The 25183-nt window shown below is 41.2% G+C and overlaps 1 protein-coding gene across 3 annotated transcripts in view; it reads right to left on the reverse strand.

Moving 5' to 3' along the window:
• Positions 1 to 949: 949 nt before the first annotated feature.
• The window catches only part of depdc7a (DEP domain containing 7, paralog a), a 36822-nt gene continuing 12588 nt past the window's right edge, over positions 950 to 25183 (reverse strand). For 2 of the 3 annotated variants that reach the window (XM_061963530.1, XM_061963529.1), the window contains 8 exons: positions 13487 to 13946; positions 12381 to 12511; positions 12085 to 12277; positions 9427 to 9647; positions 9183 to 9325; positions 5803 to 5928; positions 2601 to 2679; positions 951 to 2529 (listed from right to left, as the gene is read on the reverse strand). In XM_061963530.1, coding sequence (XP_061819514.1) covers positions 2306 to 2529; positions 2601 to 2679; positions 5803 to 5928; positions 9183 to 9325; positions 9427 to 9647; positions 12085 to 12277; positions 12381 to 12511; positions 13487 to 13938 — 1569 coding nt within the window. In that variant the 5' untranslated portion in view covers positions 13939 to 13946 and the 3' untranslated portion in view covers positions 951 to 2305. Of the gene's footprint in view, positions 2530 to 2600; positions 2680 to 5802; positions 5929 to 9182; positions 9326 to 9426; positions 9648 to 12084; positions 12278 to 12380; positions 12512 to 13486; positions 13947 to 25183 lie in introns of all 3 variants that reach the window. The other variant, XM_061963528.1, reaches the window with a different exon arrangement.

Here is a 25183-nt window from a genome sequence, read left to right on the forward strand (position 1 = left end):
GTGTTGTATAGACGAATTGTAAGCGTTAGACAATGATCATCTTGAATAGTTCAAACATAACTGCTACTCTCTGGTGAATCAGAATTGAATCAGAAGACTTTTTACATCTGAGAATTAATTTGTATTTATTTGTATTTATTTATTTTTCTGTAGTGGTAGCAGAAGCTGCCAGTTGTGGTGGCGTCGCGGCGAGCGCAGAAGTTGCCTTGTTGGTCACGCCAAAGAAATGTGGCATTGTAACTTAATGACACAGAGGAGTGTTGGCCCTCACTGTTTGCCTTCACATGACCATGTGGTGCTCACTCTTCCATTTGCCCGCACACAACTGGGGTAAATAGTTTTTGTTTCCCCTTCTCCCTTCACATGAAACATGTTGCAAAAAGACTGGAAACTTATTTAACTTACTTCTTAAATGCTTTCAAGTCCAGATTTAGAGCACTTGCGATGACGTTTTCAAATTCTAACTGTTTTTCTGAATTTGTACATAACTGTATCTTCTGCTGCCTCTTGGTAAAGAGGATTGTTTTTAATCTCAGTGGAACTTTCCTTGTTAAATAAAGGTCAAATAAAATTTTTAAAAAATGGTTAACTACTGCTTGCCTTTATTCGCCGACTTGTGATTAGCTAATAGCATGTGATTTCCCAGCATTAAATATTTTTAATAAATGTTGACATCTTATTTAATGTTTAGTAATGTCATTTAAGCATTAAATCCTTTAGATGCTTTTTTAATGACTTGCGGAAACCCTGTTCTTGTATTTTAGTCAAGTCATTTACAAAAAGTAAACAAGGTGGCCTGTAGACCATGAGGAGCGAGCAGCTACGCAACAGCTAAGCACACAATAGCACACAAGCTAGACATAAGTGCCCTTTATTGAAAAATATTGCAGTCTAAAACGTGACATTTGTCAAAGTAGACAAATATCAAATTATTACCGTTGCCTTTTACTTACATATACAGTACAGGCCAAAAGTTTGGACAAATCTTCTCATTCAATCTTTATTTTCATGACTATTTACATTGTAGATTGTCACTGAATGCATCAAAACTATGAATGAACACATTTGGAGTTATGTATTGACAAAAAAATAGGTGAAATAACTAAAAACATGTTTTATAGTTTCTTCAAAATAGCCACCCTTTGCTCTGATTACTTTTTCGCACACTCTTGGCATTCTCTCGATGAGCTTCAAGAGGCAGTCAACTAACATGGTTTTCACGTCACAGGTGCACCTTATCAGGGTTGATTAGTGTGTGTCTTGTTTTATCAATGGGGTTGGGACCATCAGTTGTGTTGTGAATGAGAAGGTGTGTCCAAACTTTTGGCCTGCACTGTACAGTCTCCAAGGCAGAAAAGAAAGTATCCAGTAACAAACGTGTCCGCATCATTCAACTTACCGCGTCATGCGCTTATCTCAATGGATTATTGTGGCCAGTAGGTGTCACCAAGAAACAATTACCACTCCACGTTAAAGAGAACATCAATCCATCCCAGACAGTTAATAATAAATAGATTTGGGAGTTTTTACATCTACCATTGTTCTCTGTTTGACTAATTCCACTGGATGAAACCTTTTGTCACATCCCACACTACAAAATGATGAAAGCATGTTTGATTTGTGCTGGTATCGTATCGGATCAACACTCAAGGCTCCAATATCGGTGTTGTATCGGAACAGTTGTATTACTAAATGCATACAAACTATAATGACGTCATTAAGTCTCATTGACAATATTTGCAAAGGATTCCCCTGTGTTTTTGCACCACAACTCAGTATTGCCATAAAATCTAATGTGCATGTGATAAAATGTGTACAGAAACCATTTGTATGTGTCCTGACTGGTGGACTAAATACAAGTTATATTTGTTTTTAACCTGCAAACAAGCGTGGGAAGACTTTAGTGGCCTCCTACTAACAAGGCAGCCATCCCCTGCCTGCTTGGAGCCTTAAACAACATCCCTGACCACATGACTGAGCTGAAACTAAGCTATTGGGGTTCCGATGCCCACAGGGAGGACATTCTTATGACTCCCTCCGACTGTTTACAAAACCACAACATCAGACTTTCAAATTGGCGTCCGAAGGTTTTCTCAGACGCAGCTGGTCTGCATCACATTGTTTATTGTTAACATAACATAACCATTGCAAAGGCACTGATATCACCTGTGGAGGAACAACATATGTCCGTGTCCTGCATAAATATTTCACTTTTTTTTTTAAATGCCCTAAAATATCACAGTTTAATCCGGATTTCTTCAGACTATTTACAGAAAGGCAATCCATACCTTCAAAATGTACATCATTATATCAGATTGTCATGAAGCACCACGTTCATGCTGGAGAACTTATTGCCAAAATACTGCACAACAATGTCCGGGTGGCCTTTGTAAAATTGTCCAAGGAGGCGTTGCTTTTCTTTGGGAGGTAGGATGGGATTCTCGTGGATCGTCTGCAGTAATGAGCGTAGTTCCTCGTTGGTGTCTTTTTCTACATTAGTGTAAGCTTCCCTGCTGCAATATGTGGGTCCTAAACACACATAGTCGGACAGTGAATATCATCAATATTATTATTATTATTACAGTGTGAAATGTGCATACCTGTTAGGACATCGGTTTCCTTGCCATTGGCAATGTTCTTTAATCTGTCGCTCACCATCTTGTGTAACGAAACAGGAACCTGGTGGCAGAAAATAAGACTGTATTCCACATTTTGAGTCGTAAAACATGGACAAAGTTCCCTTGTCTTTTCAAAATAACATATTATACTGTATATATAACGATGTAATTGTTTAGCTTTAATAATCGTTGGAGTTCATTAGAAAGCGGAAAGAAAACAGGTATTTTAAAGCTCACACAGATGTATAATTTTGTAAAAAAAAAAAAAAAAAACATGACACAAAACTATAATCATTTTAAATGGCATCTTTTCGGCTTTAAGAAACACTAAAATAAATCAAGAAAATAATCTGTGGTTGGCACTAACAGTTTAATTTTTAGATCAAGTAAAAAAAAAAATATTAAAAAAAAAAAAAAAATATATATATATATATATATATATATATATATATATATATATATATATATATATATATATATATATATATATATATATACCTCATTCAATGTGTTTTCTTTATTTTCATGACTATTTACATTGTAGATTGTCACTGAAGGCATCACAACTATGAATGAACACATGTGGAGTTATGTACTTAACAAAAAAAGCCGAAATGACTGAAAACATGTTTTATATTCTAGTTTCTTCAGAATAGCCACCTTTTGCTCTGATTACTGCTTTGCACACTCTTGGCATTCTCTCAATGAGCTTCAAGAGGTAGTCACCTGAAAGTGTTTTCACTTCACATGTGTCATAGTTTTGATGCATTCAGTGACAATCTACAATGTAAATAATCATGAAAATAAAGAAAATGCATTGAAAAGAGAAGGTGTGTCTAAACTTTTGGCCTGTACTGTGTGTGAGTGTATATATATATATATATATATATATATATATATATATATATATATATATATATATATATATATATATATATATATATATATATATATATAGAACCCCTAAATTTTAAAGAAAGACATTATAAAGTCACCCTGTAAATTTTCATTTCCAAAGCAAACACCTGCATCAGATTAAATATGTTCATTAGTCTGCAATTAAAAAGGAGGGTTCACACCTTGGAGAGCTGTTGCACCAGGTGGATTGACATGAATCATGGCTCCAACAAAATAGATGTCAATTGAAACCAAGGAGAGGATTATCAAACTTCTTATCATCACGCATTGTTGCAAAAAGAAGTCGACTGTTCACAGTCTGGACCAAGTACAAACAACGTGGGAAGGTTTTAAAAGGCAAGCATACTGAAAACATCAAGGCGTCAAGACATAAAACTTAAAGCAATATGTCTTGACAACAGAAAATACACAGCAAAACAAAAGAAGAACGAATGGGCGGAAACTGGAGACAGCTTCCGTCAGAAACCGCCTGAAAGAAATGGGATTTAAATATAGAAAAGCTAAAAGAAAGCCATCATTAAACACATAAACAGGAACAAAAGTTTTAATTGGGCTAAGGAAAAGCAATGATGGACTATCAATGACTGGATGAAAGTCATATTCAGTGATGAATCGCCAATCTGCACTGGGCAAGTTGATGAAGCGGAACGTTTGTTTGACGTTGTTCCAATGAGATTTACGAAGACGACTTCCTGAAGAAAATGTGCACATTTCCACAGTCATTGATAATACGGGGCTGGATGTCAGGTAATGGCACTGGAGAGATGGCTGTCATTACATCTCCAATAAATGCACAACATTTTGGACACTTCATATTACTTCAGTTGAAACGATGTTTGGGGATGATGACATCATGTTTAAGATATCACTGCAACTTTCCATAGAGCAAAACTGCAAACTTCCTGTGAAGAAAGATGCGTAAGTAAGGTCAATGTCATGACCTGCAAAACAGTCCGGATCTCAACCCGATTGAAAATCTGAGGTGGCAATTGGAGAAAATGGTCCATGTCAAGACTCCAGCCTGCACAGCTGATCTGACAACAGCAATCAGAGAAAGTCTTCTGATTCAATTCTAATTCACCAAAGAGTAACAGTTACGGACTGGGGGTCAAAACCGGCCCGGTCTGCGATCCAATCCCGCCTGCTGGATTAATTTCAAAAGTAGAAAGAAAAATCTTTATGAGGCACAACTGGAATGTAATGTAATAGTTGGTGTCACACGTCAAGACAAAACAAAAAAAATACAACATCGAGCAAAGAGGAGAGAAGATAAATTCTGTATTTCTATATTTTATAGTTCCAAATACCTTTGACTTGAAAGGTTGTTTGTATTTGTGAAAACACTTGTCTTTAGAATTCGGTGTATATGTTTTGTAAATGGATATTTAATTAAATATGGAATATGTACTTGTTTGCATTAAAAAAAATGGAACATGGACTTATTGTTATCCAAAGGTAATTATGTCAAGATTGTAGTGGTCCGGTCCACTTGTCATTTAATTAGGTGGCCCCTGAAACAAAATGAGTTATTTTCTTAATTTTTTTTTAGAATAATGTTTAATTTGAATATTTTTCTAAAATGATCTAAATAAACAAATATATAAAGCTGATCCAACATAAATGGTATATTTTTCCATTTACCGTATTTTTCGGAGTATAAGTCGCAACGGAGTATAAGTCGCACCTGCCAAAAATGCATAATAAAGAAGGAAAAAAACATATATAAGTCGCACTGGAGCCCGGCCAAACTATGAAAAAAACTGCGACTTATAGTCCGAAAAATACGGTAATCAACACAATACAACTTCAGGACACTAGTGTATGGTGTAATCATGTTTTCGTTTTACCACTATTTAATACTATTTGGTCCCTTAAAAAACACTATAATTCCAAGGCGTTATTAGTGGTACATTACATTAATAAATATATCATTAGATGTGTTTAATACAGTGTCCAATGTGTGTGTAGTCAGTGAAGACAGGATGGAAATATTAAAAAGGAGCACAAACAAAAGCGGTATTATTATTTTGGCTCCCACTGCATCTCTCTTATGTAACTTACTGCCTCCTTCCTGTTAGGAAGTTCTTTTTTTGTTGTTTTCTTTTAGGCAGACAGATGCATCTGGTTTTATGGAACCTGTTTTAAGCAGCTCCTGATGTGGCTGCGGGGTTCAAACCCGCGTAAACAGCGTGTTATCGTGGTCTGAAACAGCTCTCGCTGAGAGCGTGATGCTTATCGTGCTCTGACGCACACGCAGAAGACTCACTTTGAACAGGTCGCAGTGGTTGTCCATCATGAACAGAACCATCAGGTCCACTTTGCCCTTGGAGAGTCTCCTGCTGTAGACGATGGCGCTGGAGAACGACCTCTTCACTGCCATGCGGTTCTCGATCTGAGGAGAGCGCGTGTGGTTGGTCAACAACTCCGCCAGTGAAGTTACAGTGGTGCCTCAACTTAAGAGCGTTTTGAGATAAGAGCTGTCTTGTTATGCTTTAAGTTACAAGCAACACTTTGAGTTACAAACATCCGCTGAACCCGGTAAGATCCACCCTAGCCTTATCTTGTAGCTGCTAGTCTGCTCCGTACTGAAGCAGAATGAGTCCAACACCAGCCAAGAATGTTAAAAAAATACCTCAAGGGCAGACATTTATCCATGAAAATAGGAGAAATCCGCCAATGGTGTGTTTGACGGAGAAGCGGCTTTTTGGAAGGAGATACCGTAGAAGTCCACTCGTCAAGATAAATGCAGAACATTATTATTACGTTACTTTGTAAAATTGCTCTCTTTGTTAGTACTACATTATATTGTACAGTAATACCTCGTTTGTCGCTGTTAATTGGTTCCAGACATGACACTGATAAATTAATCATTTCATATATTATATAATATTTCATAGCAAGAACGCAAAAAAAACCAAAACATTTAAGACTTTCTAAATACCGTAAATTCCGGACTACAAGCCGCTACCTTTTTCCGACAATTTGAACCCTGCGGCTTATAAAACAGTGCGGCTAATTTGTGGATTTTTCTTCGCTGATGGCCATAATTCCAATTTTAAAAATAAATAAAAAAATAACACACTGAAGGAGTATTTTGTTGTTTGTGCTATGGCGCTATCTTTTGGACGATTTCGCTCACTGCTGCAGTGTCCTTCCATTTAGTGCTTTCAACCGGAAGTAGAGTGCTGTTCAGTCTTCCAGCCGTCTATAGCGTTTCTACTCGTATGGATTCTTCATTCATCACGTCAAGCAACATTTGTACATTTTACAATATAACTAAAACAATTCTTACTTACTAAACCGTCCCATGTGTGATGTCAGTAGGAGTGTTTTCATGCATATTTGTACGCGCTATCGTCATGTAATGACGCTAGCATTAAAAATGTTAGCTAATACTAATGTTAATAATAATGTTATTAGCATTAGCTAATATGTTAACACGTTTTACGAGTGTCTGTGTCCGTATTATTAACTTACAACAGCATTCTTTTTGTATTGTTTCAGTTTCACAAAATTTCAGTAAACTCACCAAAATGTCACTGTGGAGTTATTTAGTCTGTTTAGCTGATTGGAGCGCTAGCTTCCGCAGCTAGTGGGTTCATGGCGATGACTTCTGTTTTGTTTGATTCACCGTTTTACTGACGTGTTACAGACATGGTTTGGAAACAATTAAGGTATGTAAATAAACATTTACAGAATCCTTCTGAGTAATTAACTCATTTTACAACATATATATCTGCGGCTTATAGACTGGTGCGGCTAATATGTGGGAAAATATAGTTTTTCCTAAAAACAGTTTATATACCGCTCTATAGTCTGGAAAAAGCAGTCAGTTTTTCAACATTATGAGAGCCCTGTAGACATGTAATAACACTCTTTAATCACCTTTACACTCTTTTCATCCAATATAGTAATGCTAACTGAGGCTGAGCCAATCAGTGGACATGATACTGAACAGCAAGCTCTGATTGGTTTGGTCTCCTCGAGTGGCCAATACTATAGTCTTGATATCTTTAGCTTATTTATCTATTGTTATGTGTGAAAATGCTTCATTTAGAGGAAATATGTTTTTAAAAACATATAACAGTATACCCTAAAAAAATCAGCGATGTGGTGAAGCATTGGAATATTGGAAGTGCAATGTGGCAAAGGGACGTCATATTGTTGTTTTTGATACAATATTTCTTAACCAAAAATCCGTTTTTCTTTGTAAAAGGCATGTTACATATTAAAATTCTACTGTTTTGGTGGGGGCCAGCATGGAATAAATTGATTTTGATTAATTTCAGTGGTTGAGGTACTGCTGTAATGTGGCTTTGCCGGTAATACACACACACACACACACACACACACACACACACACACACACACACACACACACACACACACACACACACACACACACACACACACACACACACACACACACACTTTCTTGTATTTGTTGCCTTCTTGAGACCTCCGAAAAATGCCTACCTCTTTATGACCACCCCTTCTAGATATATATAAAGATGAATAATTCATAATATATACATACGATGCAAATATAAAAAAGCTTGTTGTGAAAAATGAGTTGTAATTTCACAAGAAAAACTTAGAATTTTGGCAGTATTATAATAAAAGTTGTAATTTTACTCAACGCAAGTCAAAATTTTACAAGAAAAACTGAACATGTGTGCAATATTATGATAAAAGTTGGAATTGTACTCAATAACAGTTGCAATTTCACAAGAAAAAGCTTAAAATGTTGGCAATTTTATGAAATGAGTCACAATTTTAAAATATTTTTTTTAAATTTTGGCAATATTATAATAATAATCGGGATTGTACTTGGCAAAATTATGACAAAAGTCATAATTTTACTCAAAAAATGTCATTATTTTACAAGAACGAAACAATTGCCAATATTGTGATAAAAGTCAGAATTTCATATGACAAATGTCGCCATTTTGCATTAAAAAGCAATAATTTCACATTAAAAATGTAATAATTTTACATTAAAAAAGTAATAATTTTACATAAAAAAATAATCTTACGAAAAAATATTACAGTATTACAGAAACAGAAATAATATGAGAAATTGTTCCCAATTTTATAAGAAAAAAGTTGACACATTGTGAGAAAAAGACTGATTTTAGTTCATTTTTGAATTTTTTTTTTGTTTGTAATTGGTTTTTAATCTTCATTATTTACTTGAAGTTATTACAGTATATCTTTATATACATATTTATTTTATTTTTTAATACATTTTGGCCAAAGGGGGCGCATTTCAATTTCTTACACACACCTGTTAGTCCATATGTTGGCAAGGAGGGGGAGCACTTCAAATTTTTACACACACATGTTATTCCATATGTTGAGCAGAGGGGGAGCACTTTTAAAACCGACACACAGTCAACTTGAAAAATCCCTCCTTTTTGGGACCACCCTAATGTTGATAGATTTCACCACCAGGGGTGCCAATGAGACATTCCCTATTAGATGCAATGGTTTTTCCGTATTGGGACCATGATTTATGTCCTAACTTGTTCACCGGTCCTCATATGGAAGGTACTTTTCCTTGTTGATGTCTCAAGAAGGGTAGAAATACAAGACCACACACACACACACACACACACACACACACACACACACACACACACACACCTCTTTGTGCAGTTTGATGTCCTGCGTTCTGGCGGCGACAGCCATGAACCTCAGCAGCCGTCGGAGCTCCTCCATGCTGCGAGAGTCCTGCAGCTTCAGGCTGAGCTGCAAGGCCTCCAAAGCTTGCTCCAACTTACCGTTCACTAACAGCACATAAAACGATGATCAGTATGAGGCGACGGGGAAGAGACATCTTGTAACAAAGAGAAACACCACCTAGAATCTAGGTCCCAGATCTTCTCACCTAGAAGCTCCGAGATGCCCGAATGGATGTCCAACACGTGGTTGCTAAGCAGAGGCGGCTGGTCGGCTCGAGCGTAATGCTGAGCCAGCACGTCGTAGAGCAGCCTCTTACACCGCATTAGGTCGCCGGCACGGCCGGCCAAACCTCGACTGACCTGGACCACTTGTTCATCAGGGAGAAACTCCAGACAGTCCACCGCCCCAGACATCCACTCATCTTCACTGAGGGACAGTTAGGAGGGAATTACCAACATGATGATGATTATACAAACATTGTATTGCTGACACTTGCTGTTTACACTTGGTGGGCAAACATTCATGTTCATGTCATTTATTTCCATGTGGTTGGGACATGAACTAAGCATTAAAACCATGAAAGACAATGTTGGACTCGTTTGTGCATAGTGAAGTGTACCTTTACATTTGAATCGATACGCTACCAATTCCTGGAACCTGGGAATCGATAATACATGTGTGGAGGGGGGGGGGCGTGGCCTGAGGGCCTGCCGCGGAACGGGGTGTGCAAGGACCGGCCTCGAAGACAGCGACAGGTGAGTGGATGGCCCAGGTGGGACTGGTTATCTATTCACCTGTCGCCTTTATTAGCAGCAGCCGGAACGAGACACGGGGTTGGTGTTGGAGTTGGAGTGGGAGCCAGAGAGAGAGAGAGAGAGACACAGACGCAGGAAAGACATTTTGCTGGGAAGCAAAAACCTTGCACTATTTGATGAAAATAAAACAGGGTTGTACCCCTGATCCGGGCTTTCGTGGCAATGTGTGGTGGTCCGAGGAACCCACTAGAGGGCAGCCTCTACAACATGTTTATCATTTAATAATAAAATCTCATTTTTAATGTACCATTTAATTAAAAATTAGCTATTATGATAACTGTGCTGTCTTGTTTTCTTTTGACATTTCTGAGTCTCATTTGCAAGTATTATATAGTAGACTTTGCATGCAGTTGCAATTGGACGCTAGATGACAGCGGTGTAAAGGCTACAATGTGTTGCCTAGCTACAAAGTAGTCTTTGCCACGAAGCTGAATGTGCCAGGCTAGCCTTATGTTGTGCCCAAAAGATGTTTATACTGTACGTATTGTTCTTATTACAAACCAGCTGTTTTATTTTAACGTGCGTCTTAGTTTTCATCACCAAATTTGGAGGTGTTGAAATTACCATGTAAAATCATTAATGGTAATCAGTAGCATGTCTATGGCAAATACAATGTCAATTAAAGCTGCAAGTGTAAAGAGTCTGCAACATCCTGAGGATGCTTAATTTAGCAATGAAATACTTTTTTCTATTTTAAGAATCCTGCTAATTTTTTTTTTTTTTTTTTTACACTTCTCTTTTGTAAAGTAAATCTGAACAGTCGACATGGGCATCTACATGAACTATATGATTTGCCTGAGAAGCTGGACAGGACAAAAAAACAAAACAAAACAAACAAAAAAAAATCCTGCTAATTTCTAGATATACAACTTTTAATTTATGATGTCTTATCAAGTAAAATTAACTAGCTGCATGGACAGATAATTTCACAAGTTTTTAGTATTTATTACTTAAAATCTAGTCTTTTTAGCCTATATTTTGTCAGCTGTTTTTTTCCCCTAATAATTGCACTGCTCACATAGTCCCGAGGAGCCTCTATGGCAGACCTGGGCATTCTACGGCCCGCGGGCCACATCCGGCCCTTTGTGCGTCCCTGTCCGGCCCGCGTGAGGCCAATCATAAATTACAAAATAAATTTCAAAAAGTATCTATGTGCAATACAACGGTGCTGCTTTTGTTTTGAAAAGCGTTATTTGTATTACTTCCGTGTGGAGTATGCTCGTGCGCGATTGTGAGGGGCGCATTTGAGAATGTGTTACTCTCCCGACGCACTGTAACGAGGCGGGTTGAGACCATCGCTGGAAACTTGGAGCTTCAGCTGAAGAACAGAACGGCCGACTTTGACTGCTTTTCGCTGGCTGTGAATGAGAGCTGCGATGTACGTGACACCGCCCAGCTGCTCATCTTCTTACGTGGGATAACTGCAGACTTTCAAATCACGGAGGAGCTGGCAGCCATGCAGTCAATTAAAGAGACAACCACAGGTAATGACTTGTTCACATAGGTAAATGTGTGTTTGGACATGTTAGGACTGAAATGGGACAAGCTGGCAGGTGTGACAACAGATGGCTGTCCAAATCTGACGGGAGAAAATGTTGGACTTTTAAAGAGGATGCAGGATAAAGTGACAGAAATTGACATTTTTGCATTGTATTATACATCAGGAAGTGTTGTGTAAGACAGTGTTAAAAATAAAACCATCAAAAGCAATCTGCTTTTGGATAAAGTTAAGTTAGGTTAAATGAAATTATTATTATTTATCTCATGGTATATCAAAAATAATTTGAGCAAAATTTAATTGAAATATTGTCGGTGTGACACTCCAGCAGTGCTCGGGTTGCTCATGCGGCCCCCGGTAAAAATTAATTGCCCACCCCTGCTCTATGGTTACCATCACAATTCCCCCCCCCCCCCTTATTAAACCTTTGGACTAGGGAAAGTTATATTAAGAGAGTATATTAAGATGCCAAATATATGAATATATATTTTTTACAGGTGGTAAAGTAAATGGTTAAAACACTGCAACTTCCGTGTTTACATGCACTTACTGCGCCTCGCTGAAGGCCTTAAGCACTTCTCTGTCCAAGTAGCTGGACGTCAACATCAGGTCCGAGTTGCCGTCCAAGGCGTACAAGGAAGAGCGTGATGCGTCCTTTCCCTGCAGCAAGTCCTCCAGCAGCGGGAGCTCGATGAGCTGCAGGAGCCTGCACACGGCCTGCTGGCGCCACACCTCATGGACAACTGTGGGGGGATCATGCGAGGTCAAAGGACCACACAACACAGTGCTTGTGTGACCTTTTGCACCATTTGTTGCTGTTGTTTTTTTGGTCAGGCTGCTACTTACGCTTCTGGGAGAGGCCCTGGTTGATCAACTGAGGGGTGATGGTCGTGTCCAGGTTGAGATTTCTCAGCATGTCCTCCACCATTTTGCTTCTTCTGACTGGTGAGTGAGTGGAGTAGCTGGGCACCTCTTGTCTGGAGGAATGTCACATTTCAAACAGGGTTACTTTGTGTTGTTTGGATTGCGGTTATTTCATTATAGTCCGACAAAATACATCTTTTTAACTTGTTTATTTTCTGTTTTCACCCAACTCTTTCCAGTCGTCGTCCTATTAAAGCAGGGGTGTCAAACTCATTTTAGATCGAGTGGGCCGGACTGGTAAAATCACGGCACGATAACTTAATAATAAAGACAACTTCAGATTGTTTTCTTTGTTTAAAAATAGAATAAGTACATTCTGAAAATGTACAAATCATAATGTTGTTGTTGTTGTTTTTTTTACACTTAATATTATTCTATCTTTATTTGTCGTTATTTATACTTTCTGAATAAATTATATGATAATGTTCATCAGTAAACTCATTGGTGTTCATTTTCAATCTATCAAGATAAAAAAATAATATCAAAATCAAATTACAGGATGTTATTTAAGTAGTTTGCTCATTTTCCTTGACTGATGTACTAACATCATGTGGTTTATTATCTTTTTTACATATGTAGCATAATCTACAAAGAATTTCTATTGCGACATCTAGTGGACACATTTAGAACAGCAGTTTCTTTCATTCAAAAATTTCAACTCATTTTTATACTTAGCAAACTCATCCCGCGAGCCGGATAAAACCTGTTTGCGGGCCGGATCGTACGTTTTACACCCCTGTATTAAAGTCGAGTTTTGAAAGGTGAACATGTTGGATGTAGGTTTGACTCTGGAAGTATTTATTAAGTTAAGTTAAAGTTAAAGTACCACTGATAGTCACACACACACTAGGTGTGGGGAAATGTGTCCTCTGCATTTGACCCATCCCCATGTTCACCCCCTGGGAGGTGAGGAGAGCAGTGAGCAGCAGCGGTGGCCACGCCCAGGAATCATTTTTGGTGATTTAACCCCCCAATTCCAACCCTTGATGCTGAGTGCCAAGCAGGGAGGTAATGGGTCCCATTTCTACCTTTCACATAAAGGACTGTAGTTGTTCTCGTTCCTGTAGAGGCCTGGAGAGTCGTATCCGCTCTCTATGGTCCCAGTGGAGGTGGACTTGATGTTGCCCAGCGGCGACGAGGCGCCGGTGTGGTTCAGGAACCTGTACAAACTACAGCTGCTGTCCTCGAACGTGGCCCGCTTCTTTTCCTTGCCGAACACTTTGACGCCCACCGGCTCAAAGACCCTCGACTCCATCAGGGCCTGACACAGACGGACGGCCTTGTGGCGAGGGACCGCCTCGTCGCCGAAGAAGCGGTTGAAGGTGATGTGAGCCAACACGGCGTCCACGGCCTCCGAGCCCAGGAAGCAGTCGTGATAGGACTTGAGGTTGTGGCGCCGCCTCTTGACCTTCACGTGAGTGTGGAGATAGGAGATGATGCTGCTCCAGATTTGGGTGGCCCGGAACGGGTTCCCAGCCATGCCTGGTTCTGAAGGACGCGAGAGGACAGAAAACAGGACGGTTACTAGTGAAAAGCAATTTCCATCTGGCACAGGACATGAAAACAACGTTGAGAACTTTGTTGAATTAGGTCTTGACGTTGAGCGACTCAAACATAACATTGAAACAACGTGCTTTTTGACGATGTTTAATCAACGTTGGGTTGTGACGTCGATTTGAGCATTGAAATGAATTACATTTATTTAAATAGCGCTTTTTCTCAAGTGACTCAAAGCGCTTTACATAGTGAATCCCAATATCTAAGTTACATTTAAACCAGTGTGGGTGGCACTAGGAGCAGGTGGGTAAAGTGTCTTGCCCAAGGACACAACAGCAGTGACTAGGATGGCGGAAGCGGGGATCGAACCTACAACCCTCAAGTTGCTGGCACGGCCGCTCTACCAACCGAGCTATACCGCCCCGTGTGGTCAAATGTGGTCATTTCCTCACCAACAACGTGGAGTCAACCTTGGACATCAACACTGTCTCAATTTACAGATAAAACTTTTTTGCAACGTTGTTTCAAAGTCCGTTTTAATGGACATGGATGCATAATTAACGTTGCATGAATGTCTCGTGCCTGCTGGGATGTATCGGATCTCCTGCTTGTCCTAAAAACTCAACTTTTCCAGGACTTTCTTTCCACATATTATCTATATATATATATATATTTTTAATGTTATTACTCATGGAGTATAATGTGCATAATTTGAGAACAGGAAGTGAACACAATTGTTGGCAACTGCTATGTAATGGAAAAGGGATAGGATTCAATAAGCTCTGCTTCTTCCTACTCCTTTTCAAACATGTTTAATAGAGAAACTGGAAATTGTGATGTATCATGTTGTAATTTTATGCATGTTCGAAATTAACTCAAACTCAAAAACAGTTTTACATATTGGTGATTGATCAGATGGGAAAAAGCGTTTCAAGGAGAAACAATATTGATTGAAACTTTTATTAGTAGATTGCACAGTACAGTACATATTCCGTACAATTGACCACTAAATGGTAACACCCCAATAAGTTGTTTAAGTCAGGGTCCACGTTAATCAATTCATGGTATGTGGTAACTGAGTTTAACTTTCAGGAGAGTCAACACATCGTGTCATTTACATCACACAGCTGTTTCAGCACCTTCAACTGAGCACTCATTTTGTGCGTGCATCCATCCATCCATCCCATCCATCTTCTTCCGCTTATCCGAGGTCGGGTCGCGGGGGCAGCAGCCTAAGCAGGGAAGCCCAGATTTCCCTCTCCCCAGCCACTTCGTCCAGCTCTTCCCGAGGGATCCCGAGGCGTTCCCAGGCCAGCCGGGAGACATAGTCTTCCCAGCGTGTCCTGGGTCTTCCCCGTGGCCTCCTACCGGTCGGACGTGCCCTAAACACCTCCCGAGGGAGGCGATCGGGTGGCATCCTGACCAGATGCCCGAACCACCTCATCTGGCTCCTCTCGATGTGGAGGAGCAGCGGCTTTACTTTGAGCTCCCCCCGGATGACAGAGCTTCTCACCCTATCTATAAGGGAGAGCCCTGCCACCCGGCGGAAAAAACTCATTTCGGCCGCTTGTACCCGTGATCTTGTCCTTTCGGTCATAATCCAAAGCTCATGACCATAGGTGAGGATGGGAACGTAGATCGATCGGTAAATTGAGAGCTTTGCCTTCCGGCTCAGCTCCTTCTTCACCACAACGGATCGATACAGCGTCCGCATTACTGAAGATGCCGCACCGATCCGCCTGTCGATCTCACGATCCACTCTTCCCTCACTCGTGAACAAGACTCCGAGGTACTTGAACTCCTCCACTTGGGTCAGGGTCTCCTCCCCAGCCCGAAGATGGCATTCCACCCTTTTCCGGGCGAGAACCATGGACTCGGACTTGGAGGTGCTGATTCTCATCCCAATCGCTTCACACTCGGCTGCGAACCGATCCAGCGAGAGCTGAAGATCCTGACCAGATGAAGCCATCAGGACCACATCATCTGCAAAAAGCAGAGACCTAATCCTGCAGCCACCAAACCAGATCCCCTCAACGCCTTGACTGCGCCTAGAAATTCTGTCCATAAAAGTTATGAACAGAATCGGTGACAAAGGGCAGCCTTGGCGGAGTCCAACCCTCACTGGAAACGTGTTCGACTTACTGCCGGCAATGCGGACCAAGCTCTGACACTGATCATACAGGGAGCGGACCGCCAAAATCAGACAGTCCGATACCCCATACTCTCTGAGCACTCCCCACAGGACTTCCCGAGGGACACGGTCGAATGCCTTCTCCAAGTCCACAAAACACATGTAGACTGGTTGGGCAAACTCCCATGCACCCTCAAGGACCCTGCCGAGAGTATAGAGCTGGTCCACAGTTCCACGACCAGGACGAAAACCACACTGTTCCTCCTGAATCCGAGGTTCGACTATCCGGCGTAGCCTCCTCTCCAGTACACCTGAATAGACCTTACCGGGAAGGCTGAGGAGTGTGATCCCACGATAGTTAGAACATACCCTCCGGTTCCCCTTCTTAAAGAGAGGAACCACCACCCCGGTCTGCCAATCCAGAGGTACCGCCCCCGATGTCCACGCGATGCTGCAGAGTCTTGTCAACCAAGACAGCCCCACAGCATCCAGAGCCTTAAGGAACTCCGGGCGGTTCTCATCCACCCCCGGGGCCTTGCCACCGAGGAGCTTTTTAACTACCTCAGCAACCTCAGCCCCAGAAATAGAAGAGCCCACCACAGATTCCCCAGGCACTGCTTCCTCATAGGAAGACATGTTGGTGGGATTGAGGAGGTCTTCGAAGTATTCCCTCCACCGATCCACAACATCCGCAGTCGAGGTCAGCAGAACACCATCCTCACCATACACGGTGTTGATAGTGCACTGCTTCCCCTTCCTGAGGCGGCGGATGGTGGTCCAGAATCGCTTCGAAGCCGTCCGGAAGTCGTTTTCCATGGCTTCCCCGAACTCCTCCCATGTCCGAGTTTTTTCCTCCGCAACCGCTGAAGCCGCACACCGCTTGGCCTGTCGGTACCTGTCCGCTGCCTCAGGAGTCCTATGAGCCAAAAGAACCCGATAGGACTCCTTCAGCTTGACGGCATCCCTCACCGCCGGTGTCCACCAACGGGTTCTAGGATTACCGCCACGACAGGCACCAACTACCTTGCGGCCACAGCTCCAATCAGCTGCCTCGACAATAGAGGCGCGGAACATGGTCCACTCGGACTCAATGTCCAGCACCTCCCTCGTGACATGTTCAAAGTTCTTCCGGAGGTGGGAATTGAAACTCTCTCTGACAGGAGACTCTGCCAGACGTTCCCAGCAAACCCTCACAATGCGTTTGGGCCTGCCAGGTCTGTCCGGCATCCTCCCCCACCATCGCAGCCAACTCACCACCAGGTGGTGATCGGTTGAAAGCTCCGCCCCTCTCTTCACCCGAGTGTCCAAAACATGAGGCCGCAAATCCGATGACACAACTACAAAGTCGATCATGGAACTGCGGCCTAGGGCGTCCTGGTGCCAAGTGCACATATGGACACCCTTATGTTCGAACATGGTGTTCATTATGGACAATCTGTGACGGGCACAAAAGTCCAATAACAGAACACCACTCGGGTTCAGATCCGGGCGGCCATTCTTCCCAATCAAGCCTCTCCAGGTTTCACTGTCGCTGCTAACATGAGCATTGAAGTCCCCCAGTAGAACGAGGGAATCACCCGGGGGAGCACTCTCAAGTACTCCCTCGAGCGAATCCAAAAAGGGTGGGTACTCTGAGCTGCGGTTTGGCGCGTAAGCGCAAACCACAGTCAGGACCCGTCCCCCCACCCGAAGGCGGAGGGAAACTACCCTCTCGTCCACCGGGTTGAACTCCAACGTGCAGGCTCTGAGCAGGGGGGCAACAAGAATTGCCACCCCAGCCCGTCGCCTCTCATTGCCGGCAACGCCAGAGTGGAAGAGAGTCCAGCCCCTCTCGAGAGAACTGGTTCCAGAGCCCTTGCTGTGCGTCGAAGTGAGTCCGACTATATCTAGCCGGAACTTCTCAACCTCGCGCACTAGCTCAGGCTCTTTCCCCCCCAGCGAGGTGACGTTCCACGTCCCAAGAGCTAGCTTCTGTAGCCGAGGATCGGACCGCCAAGTGCCCTGCCGTCGGCTGCCGCCCAGCTCACAATGCACCCGACCTCTATGGCCCCTGCTATGGGTGGTGAGCCCATTGGAGGGGGGACCCACGTTGCCTCTTCGGGCTGTGCCCGGCCGGGCCCCATGGGGACAGGCCCGGCCACCAGGCGCTCGCCATCGTGCCCCACCTCCGGGCCTGGCTCCAGAGGGGGGCCCCGGTGACCCGCGTCCGGGCGAGGGAAATCTGGGTCCTTTGTTTTTATTCGTCATGGAGGTCTTCGTGCGTGCAATAATAATTTATTTATTTATTGTGAGGAAGCACACGTAACATGTCAATGAATAAATAACAGGGCGCTTCATATGAAATTTGACCACAAATGTATTCTTAGACCTTTCCTGCTACGTCACTTAAAATAATAAAATGGCAAATTTTCCCCAAGGTTGTCACTGCCCTCCATGAAGGGGTGAGAATGTTTGTGCACCTCACGATTCCATTTAAAATCGATTCTCACAATATATTATTCGGTCAATAAATGATAATAAAACCTTTTCAAAACAGGTTCCAAAAGCTCCTCTTGGCTGCCGATGTACGATTTATACACGTAGTGTTGGATTAAAAAATACATATTTTTAAAAGCGTATTTTAAAATAGTTGTTTACACAAATCACAGAATGTTAATTGATCTAATAAAAGAAAATAGAGTAACTCCAACTCCAACCCAATCCCAGCGTTACAATACTTAAGATAGAAATGTACAAACATCATACTTGTTCAATACAATACAAAAAAAGGAAAACCAAAAATGTATAAAAGCAACAATAATATCAGTAATGGTTGTTTCATGTTTTCAATGTCTTCTTAAAAAAAACATTTCCAAAAAATATTTTTTTTCCCCCGATTTTTGATAATGATTAATCGATTTACAATCAGAATAAATAATACATAAAAAAATAGCGATTTGGATGTGAATTTATTTTTTTTGAGCAGCCCTACATGGCACGCAGCATTAGTCTTGTAAGGAAGTTGTACTGTGTTAGATTCCTGATCAGAGCTTATTTAGAAATGTTTGCCATTTTAAATGCAAATGTAAGTTTTAATTATGTTAGATTTGTTATTTTGCACAAAAAAGTTTATTATTGAACAATGATTTCCCATCAATTGTATTAGTACAAAACATGTATCAAATTAAATTGAAGTTTGAGAAGAAAAAAAAAGTATATGAATCATTTCAAATAAATAAAGAAGTGTATGGACAGAAATGTATAGATAAATAAAAGTGAGGACTGTAAAGATTCATTTTTAGTAACAATATTTGTATAGGTTATTTTTGCTGTTATATACCAATTAAATATTCTAAATGCTAAGAAATTACCTGCACACTACATAGTAGGTAAAAAATTATAATTTACTGTTTGTTATTTCTTATGGGGAAAATATGTTTTAAATATGTTCCTCGGCGTTAGCGCTTATAATAACAATATCGCGAATACTTGGTTAATATGCAAATTGAGTTTTGTTGGCTTTATAGGCGCAATGGATTACTCCCATTAGCTGCATTGTTAGCCACCTGGTACTTGCCGAATACTACAAATTAGAATGCATATAAAAAAACTAAAATTTGTTCTTGTCTTACATAAGAATTGTGAATAATAGGCAAAATTCCATTAAAAAAATGCAGGAAACACACACAAAAAACTGCCGAGCCAAATTGAAGCAAAGTGTACCCCTTTTGACATTTGTCATGTGGTTGAACCAGTCAGAATAATACTAATAATAATACATTTGGGACGGCGTGGCGCAGTGGGAGAATGGCCGTGCGCGACCCGAGGGTCCCTGGTTCAATCCCAACCTAGTACCAACCTCGTCATGTCCGTTGTGTCCTGAGCAAGACACTTCACCCTTGCTCCTGATGGGTGCTGGTTAGCGCCTTGCATGGCAGCTCCCTCCATCAGTGTGTGAATGTGTGTGTGAATGGGTAAATGTGGAAGTAGTGTCAAAGCGCTTTGAGTACCTTGAAGGTAGAAAAGCGCTATACAAGTACAACCCATTTATTTATAATTTTATTTATAAGGCTTCTTTCTGGGCACTCAAGGACACCATGCAAAATCACAACAATAAAATCAAATTGGATAAAAAAACCCAACAACAACAACAAAGAGAAAAGAAAAGATGATTACAATAAATAAGCAGTCAGGAATAGGTGTGTTTTGAGTCTTGATTTGAAGAGGGATATTGAATGTAAGTTGCGAAGGTCTGGTGGTAAAGAACACTTCACAGGGGTCAGATGTTTGCATTCCTTTCATCTCACCTCAGGGAGCATGCAAAAAGCAAGCCTGTTCAACAAATGTTAGGATGGGGCAGGGGTGGCAGCAGCCAGGGGCCGTAAATCAGTGTGTGCCAGCCCATGTTATGGTAACACTGGATGACAAATGTTATTATACAGTAGGGCCATCTGTGACTAGACGAAAACAGCAGACATTTATGGAGTTCAAAGTAAAAAAAAAAACTAAAGTAATTTCATTATTGTGTGTCAATGTGACTTCCTGTTTCTTCCAACTCCCCATGTTCTTTAAATATCTTGTGTGGCAGCAACAGGGATGGTTATAGGCGCAATGGTGTCACTACAGGGTAGCATTAAAAACACATGGTTAGACACTATGAATTTTGCTAAGCAACAAATGAAAAATATGTGAAATAATAATAAAGTAGGATAGGGAATTTTATGTAGGAATTTGACTACTTTCCCTATTCCATATGGGGAACTACAGTGATCAATGAATCAATAGAGTGGTACCTCAGTTCTCTGTCTTTTGGGATAATTTAGGTAGCGAACATGATTTGAGTTACCAGCCCGTTCCTCTGCGGGCTGAAAAATTATTTACCACAGGGGTGTGCCATTTGAGCAACAGAAAAGTTGATATATTGTTACACACTGCTGTCCCTGCTTCGTTTACGCAAGAAACAAACATAGGTTTTTATTCGAAGTTGACGTTTGATTGATTGATTGATTGAGACTTTTATTAGTAGGTTGCACAGTGAAGTACATATTCCGTACAATTGACCACTAAATGGTAACACCCGAATAAGTTTTTCAACTTGTTTAAGTTGGGGCCCACTTAAATTGATTCATGATACAGATATATACTATCATATATACTATCATCATAATACAGTCATCACACAAGATAATCATCAGGGTATATACATTGAATTATTTACATTATTTACAATTCGGGGTGTGGGGGGGTTAGGTATGGTTGTTATCATCAGTCATCAACAATTGAGAACAGAGAAATGGATATTGAAACAGTGTAGGTCTGACTTGGTAGGATATGTACAGCAAGTAGTGGACATAGAGAGAGAGAGAGAGAGATCAGAAGGCATAAGAAAAGTATCTACATTTGATTATTTACATTTGATTATTAACAACAATCCGGGGAGGGTGTTAGTTTAGGGTTGAAGTTGCCTGGAGGTGTACTTTTATTGCGGTTTTGAAGGAGGATAGAGATGCCCTTTCTTTTATACCTGTTGGGAGCACATTCCACATTGATGTGGCATAGAAAGAGAATGAGTTAAGACCTTTGTTAGATCGGAATCTGGGTGTAACGTGGTTAGTGGAGCTCCCCCTGGTGTTGTGGTTATGGCGGTCATTCGGTATCAGGGAGGTGTAGCGGATTTTATAGACTAGGCTCAGTGCAAGTTGTTTTACTCTGTCCTCCACCCTGAGCCAGGCCACTTTGGAGAAGTGGGTAGGAGTGAGGTGGGATCTGGGGTGGAGGTCTAGAAGTAATCTGACTAGCTTGTTCTGAGATGTTTGGAGTTTAGATTTAAGGGTTTTGGAGGTGCTAGGGTACCAGGAGCGTGTTTGAGCGCTGCTAACAGATCGACAAAATCCTGACATTCCACCACCGGAACTAAGAAAGTTTGTGCAAAAGGAAAAGGCTGAAACGACCAACTCAGAGAAACAAACCATTAAATGCATGCCGTGTCAGTCCGTATCACACAAACTTTAGCCACAAACGTCCAAAAGACAAACATTTATCTATGAAAATATTGGGAAGCTGCAGATGCTGTGTTTGACGTCTTTCAAACGCGGAACAACGGATTGAAAGTTGAAAATTTGCTCTGGCAGTGGTTTATAGTTCAAGATCGCTGATTCGCTCATTTTGCTGTCAATCAAAAAGCAATTCAGCCTCAGACAGATCATCCTGCCATCATGCAGAAGCCCATGCAGCATCCAGACCAGCCAAGGCCACTTTCCATACACTTCCAGAGAAGCTCGACGTCGGATGGGCCAGACAAAGCCGAGCATCTATCCAGTGACTGTCGAGTTTGGCTCCAGCGGAACAACCAACTCTATGCTCCCCCATTGAAATCAGTGGACGCTCTGTTTCAACACTGTTTAATGCACTGTGACTACAATGAATAAGAAATTAGTGAGAAAAAAATTACGTCAACTGTTGCGAAAGTAGCTGATTCTGAACAAAAGTTGAACGCATTCTAGCGCATATTTAGTCAGTTAAAATGTAAACACAAAAGTACAAATTTGAGCTTCTCTTGCAGTCTTAGAGCAATGGCCACTGGTACACTGACATACCAATCACTTGTTTCGCTGACCCCTCTGTCACTCAAATATGTCCATGTGTAACATAATCAAGTATTTCATAGTTTCTATCACTACTCGACGGAGAAGCAGCCTGTAGGAGACATCTGCAAAAGTCTGCTCCCCAAAGGTAAATGCTGAACAGCATTATTACATTATTTCACAAAACTACTGTAGTTGCTTGTGATGCATGCTATGGTAATGTTTTTCCAAACCCATCCATCCATCCATTTTCTACCGCTTATTCCCTTTGGGGTCGCGGGGGGCGCTGGAGCCTATCTCAGCTACAATCGGGCATCCAAAACTTAAAAGGCATGCCACATGTTAAAAGTGTGCTGTTTTGGAAGGGGCCAGAATGATTTTAATTCATTTCAATGGGCATTGCTTGTTTGTCATACAAGTGTTTGGAGTTACGAGCTTTGTCGTCGTCGAATGCAATGTGCTCATAAATTGAGGCACCTCTGTATTGTTAGTTTTTATTATTGTTATTATATTATGTCATTCTACAGTATATGTAATACACATCAAAGGTCCAGGGGGGAAAGACAATGACTATTTGACTACATTATCAGATTAAAAATCCTGGTTATACGAGTTGTGGCCATCTGGGTAATCCACACAATTCCGTGGATTACTATTTGCTGACTAAATCCAGATCAATGTCCATTAACCCTTGTTAAAAACCACAAAGACAGAAAGGAGGGAAGGGGGTCAGGTTTGAGTCAGAAATCCACTGGTGCTCTGTCTCTGCTATAACCGACACCAGCGTCTACCAACTGCACTTGAAAGAAAGCTGCAGGAATAAGAGGTGTTTGCACACATCAGTGCAGGTAAATAATTGCAGAGGGAGACACATGCCAACAACACGGGGAGCGTTTTGGTCCCTCTGGTGAGCTCACTCACTGAGGTCAAACCACAGCACCAGCCTCATTATCATCATCATTATCTTTTGCTGCAGTAAATAGTCGAGATGGACCCAAAGGATGTCAGAACACACCGCTGATGATCTCACGCACTCTTGCACTGTGTGTGTGTGTGTGTGTGTGTGTGTGTGTGTGGTGTGTGTATATACAGTCGTGATCAAAAGTTTACATACACTTGTAAAGAACATAATGTCATGGCTGTCTTGAGTTTCCAATCATTTCTACAACTATTGTTTTTTTGTGATAGAGTGATTGGAGCACATATTTGTTGGTCACAAAAAACATTCATGAAGTTTGGTTCTTTTATGAATTTATTATGGGTCTACTGGAAATGTGACCAAATCTGCTGGGTCAAAAGTATACATACAGCAATGTTAATATTTGCTTACATGTCCCTTGGCAAGTTTCACTGCAATAAGGCGCTTTTGGTAGCCATCCACAAGCTTCTGGCAAGCTTCTGCTTGAATTTTTGACCACTCCTCTTGACAAAATTGGCGCAGTTCAGCTAAATTTGTTGGTTTTCTGACATTGACTTGTTTCTTCAGCATTGTCCACACGTTTAAGTCAGGACTTTGGGGAGGCCATTCTAAAACCTTAATTCTAGCCTGATTTAGTCATTCCTTTGCCACTTTTGACGTGTGTTTGGGGTCATTGTCCTGTTGGAACACCCAACTGCGTCCAAGACCCAACCACCGGGCTGATGATTTTAGGTTGTTCTGAAGAATTTGGAGGTAATCCTCCTTTTTCATTGTCCCATTTAAAGCACCAGTTCCATTGGCAGCAAAACAGGCTCAGAGTGTAATACTACCACCACTATGCTTGACGGTAGGTCTGGTGTTCCTGGGATTAAAGACGTCACCTTTTCTCCTCCAAACATATTGTTGGGTATTGTGGCCAAACAGCTCAATTTTTGTTTCATCTGACCACAGAACTTTCCTTCAGAAGGTCTTATTTTTGTCCATGTGATGTCAGATGCTGAAGAAACAAGTCCATGTCAGAAAACCAACACATTTAGCTGAACTGCACCAATTTTGTCAAGAGGAGTGGTCAAAAATTCAACCAGAAGCTTGCCAGAAGCTTGTGGATGGCTACCAAAAGCGCTGTATTGCAGTGAAACTTGCCAAGGGACATGTAACCAAATATTAACATTGCTGTATGTATACTTTTGACCCAGCAGATTTGGTCACATTTTCAGTAGACCCATAATAAATTCATAAAAGAACCAAACTTTCTGAATGTTTTTTGTGACCAACAAGTATGTGCTCCAATCACTCTATTACAAAAAAATAAGAGTTGTAGAAATGATTGGAAACTCAAGACAGCCATATGTGTGGCATCAGGCCATTACCAGCAGGTGTGCAGATAATCTTCGTTCCTTCGGCATGCAAGAACAAGTGAGATTAAGCAGCCAAAGTCAAAACAGCCGTGCTGCCATTGGCTCACTAATATTTGAACCTTCATATTAAGTGTGCGGGGCACTTTTACCTACCTGTGTTTGTTTTCAAACACAAACCCTGCAATGCAAGGGTAGAAATATCACACAGCAGTCTTTCAAGTTTACTAATGAGCTGACATGAAAAATACACCACAAAT

This window comes from Nerophis lumbriciformis, linkage group LG06 (assembly GCF_033978685.3).
Source record: "Nerophis lumbriciformis linkage group LG06, RoL_Nlum_v2.1, whole genome shotgun sequence".
In the NCBI taxonomy this organism is placed as follows: Eukaryota; Metazoa; Chordata; class Actinopteri; order Syngnathiformes; family Syngnathidae; genus Nerophis; species Nerophis lumbriciformis.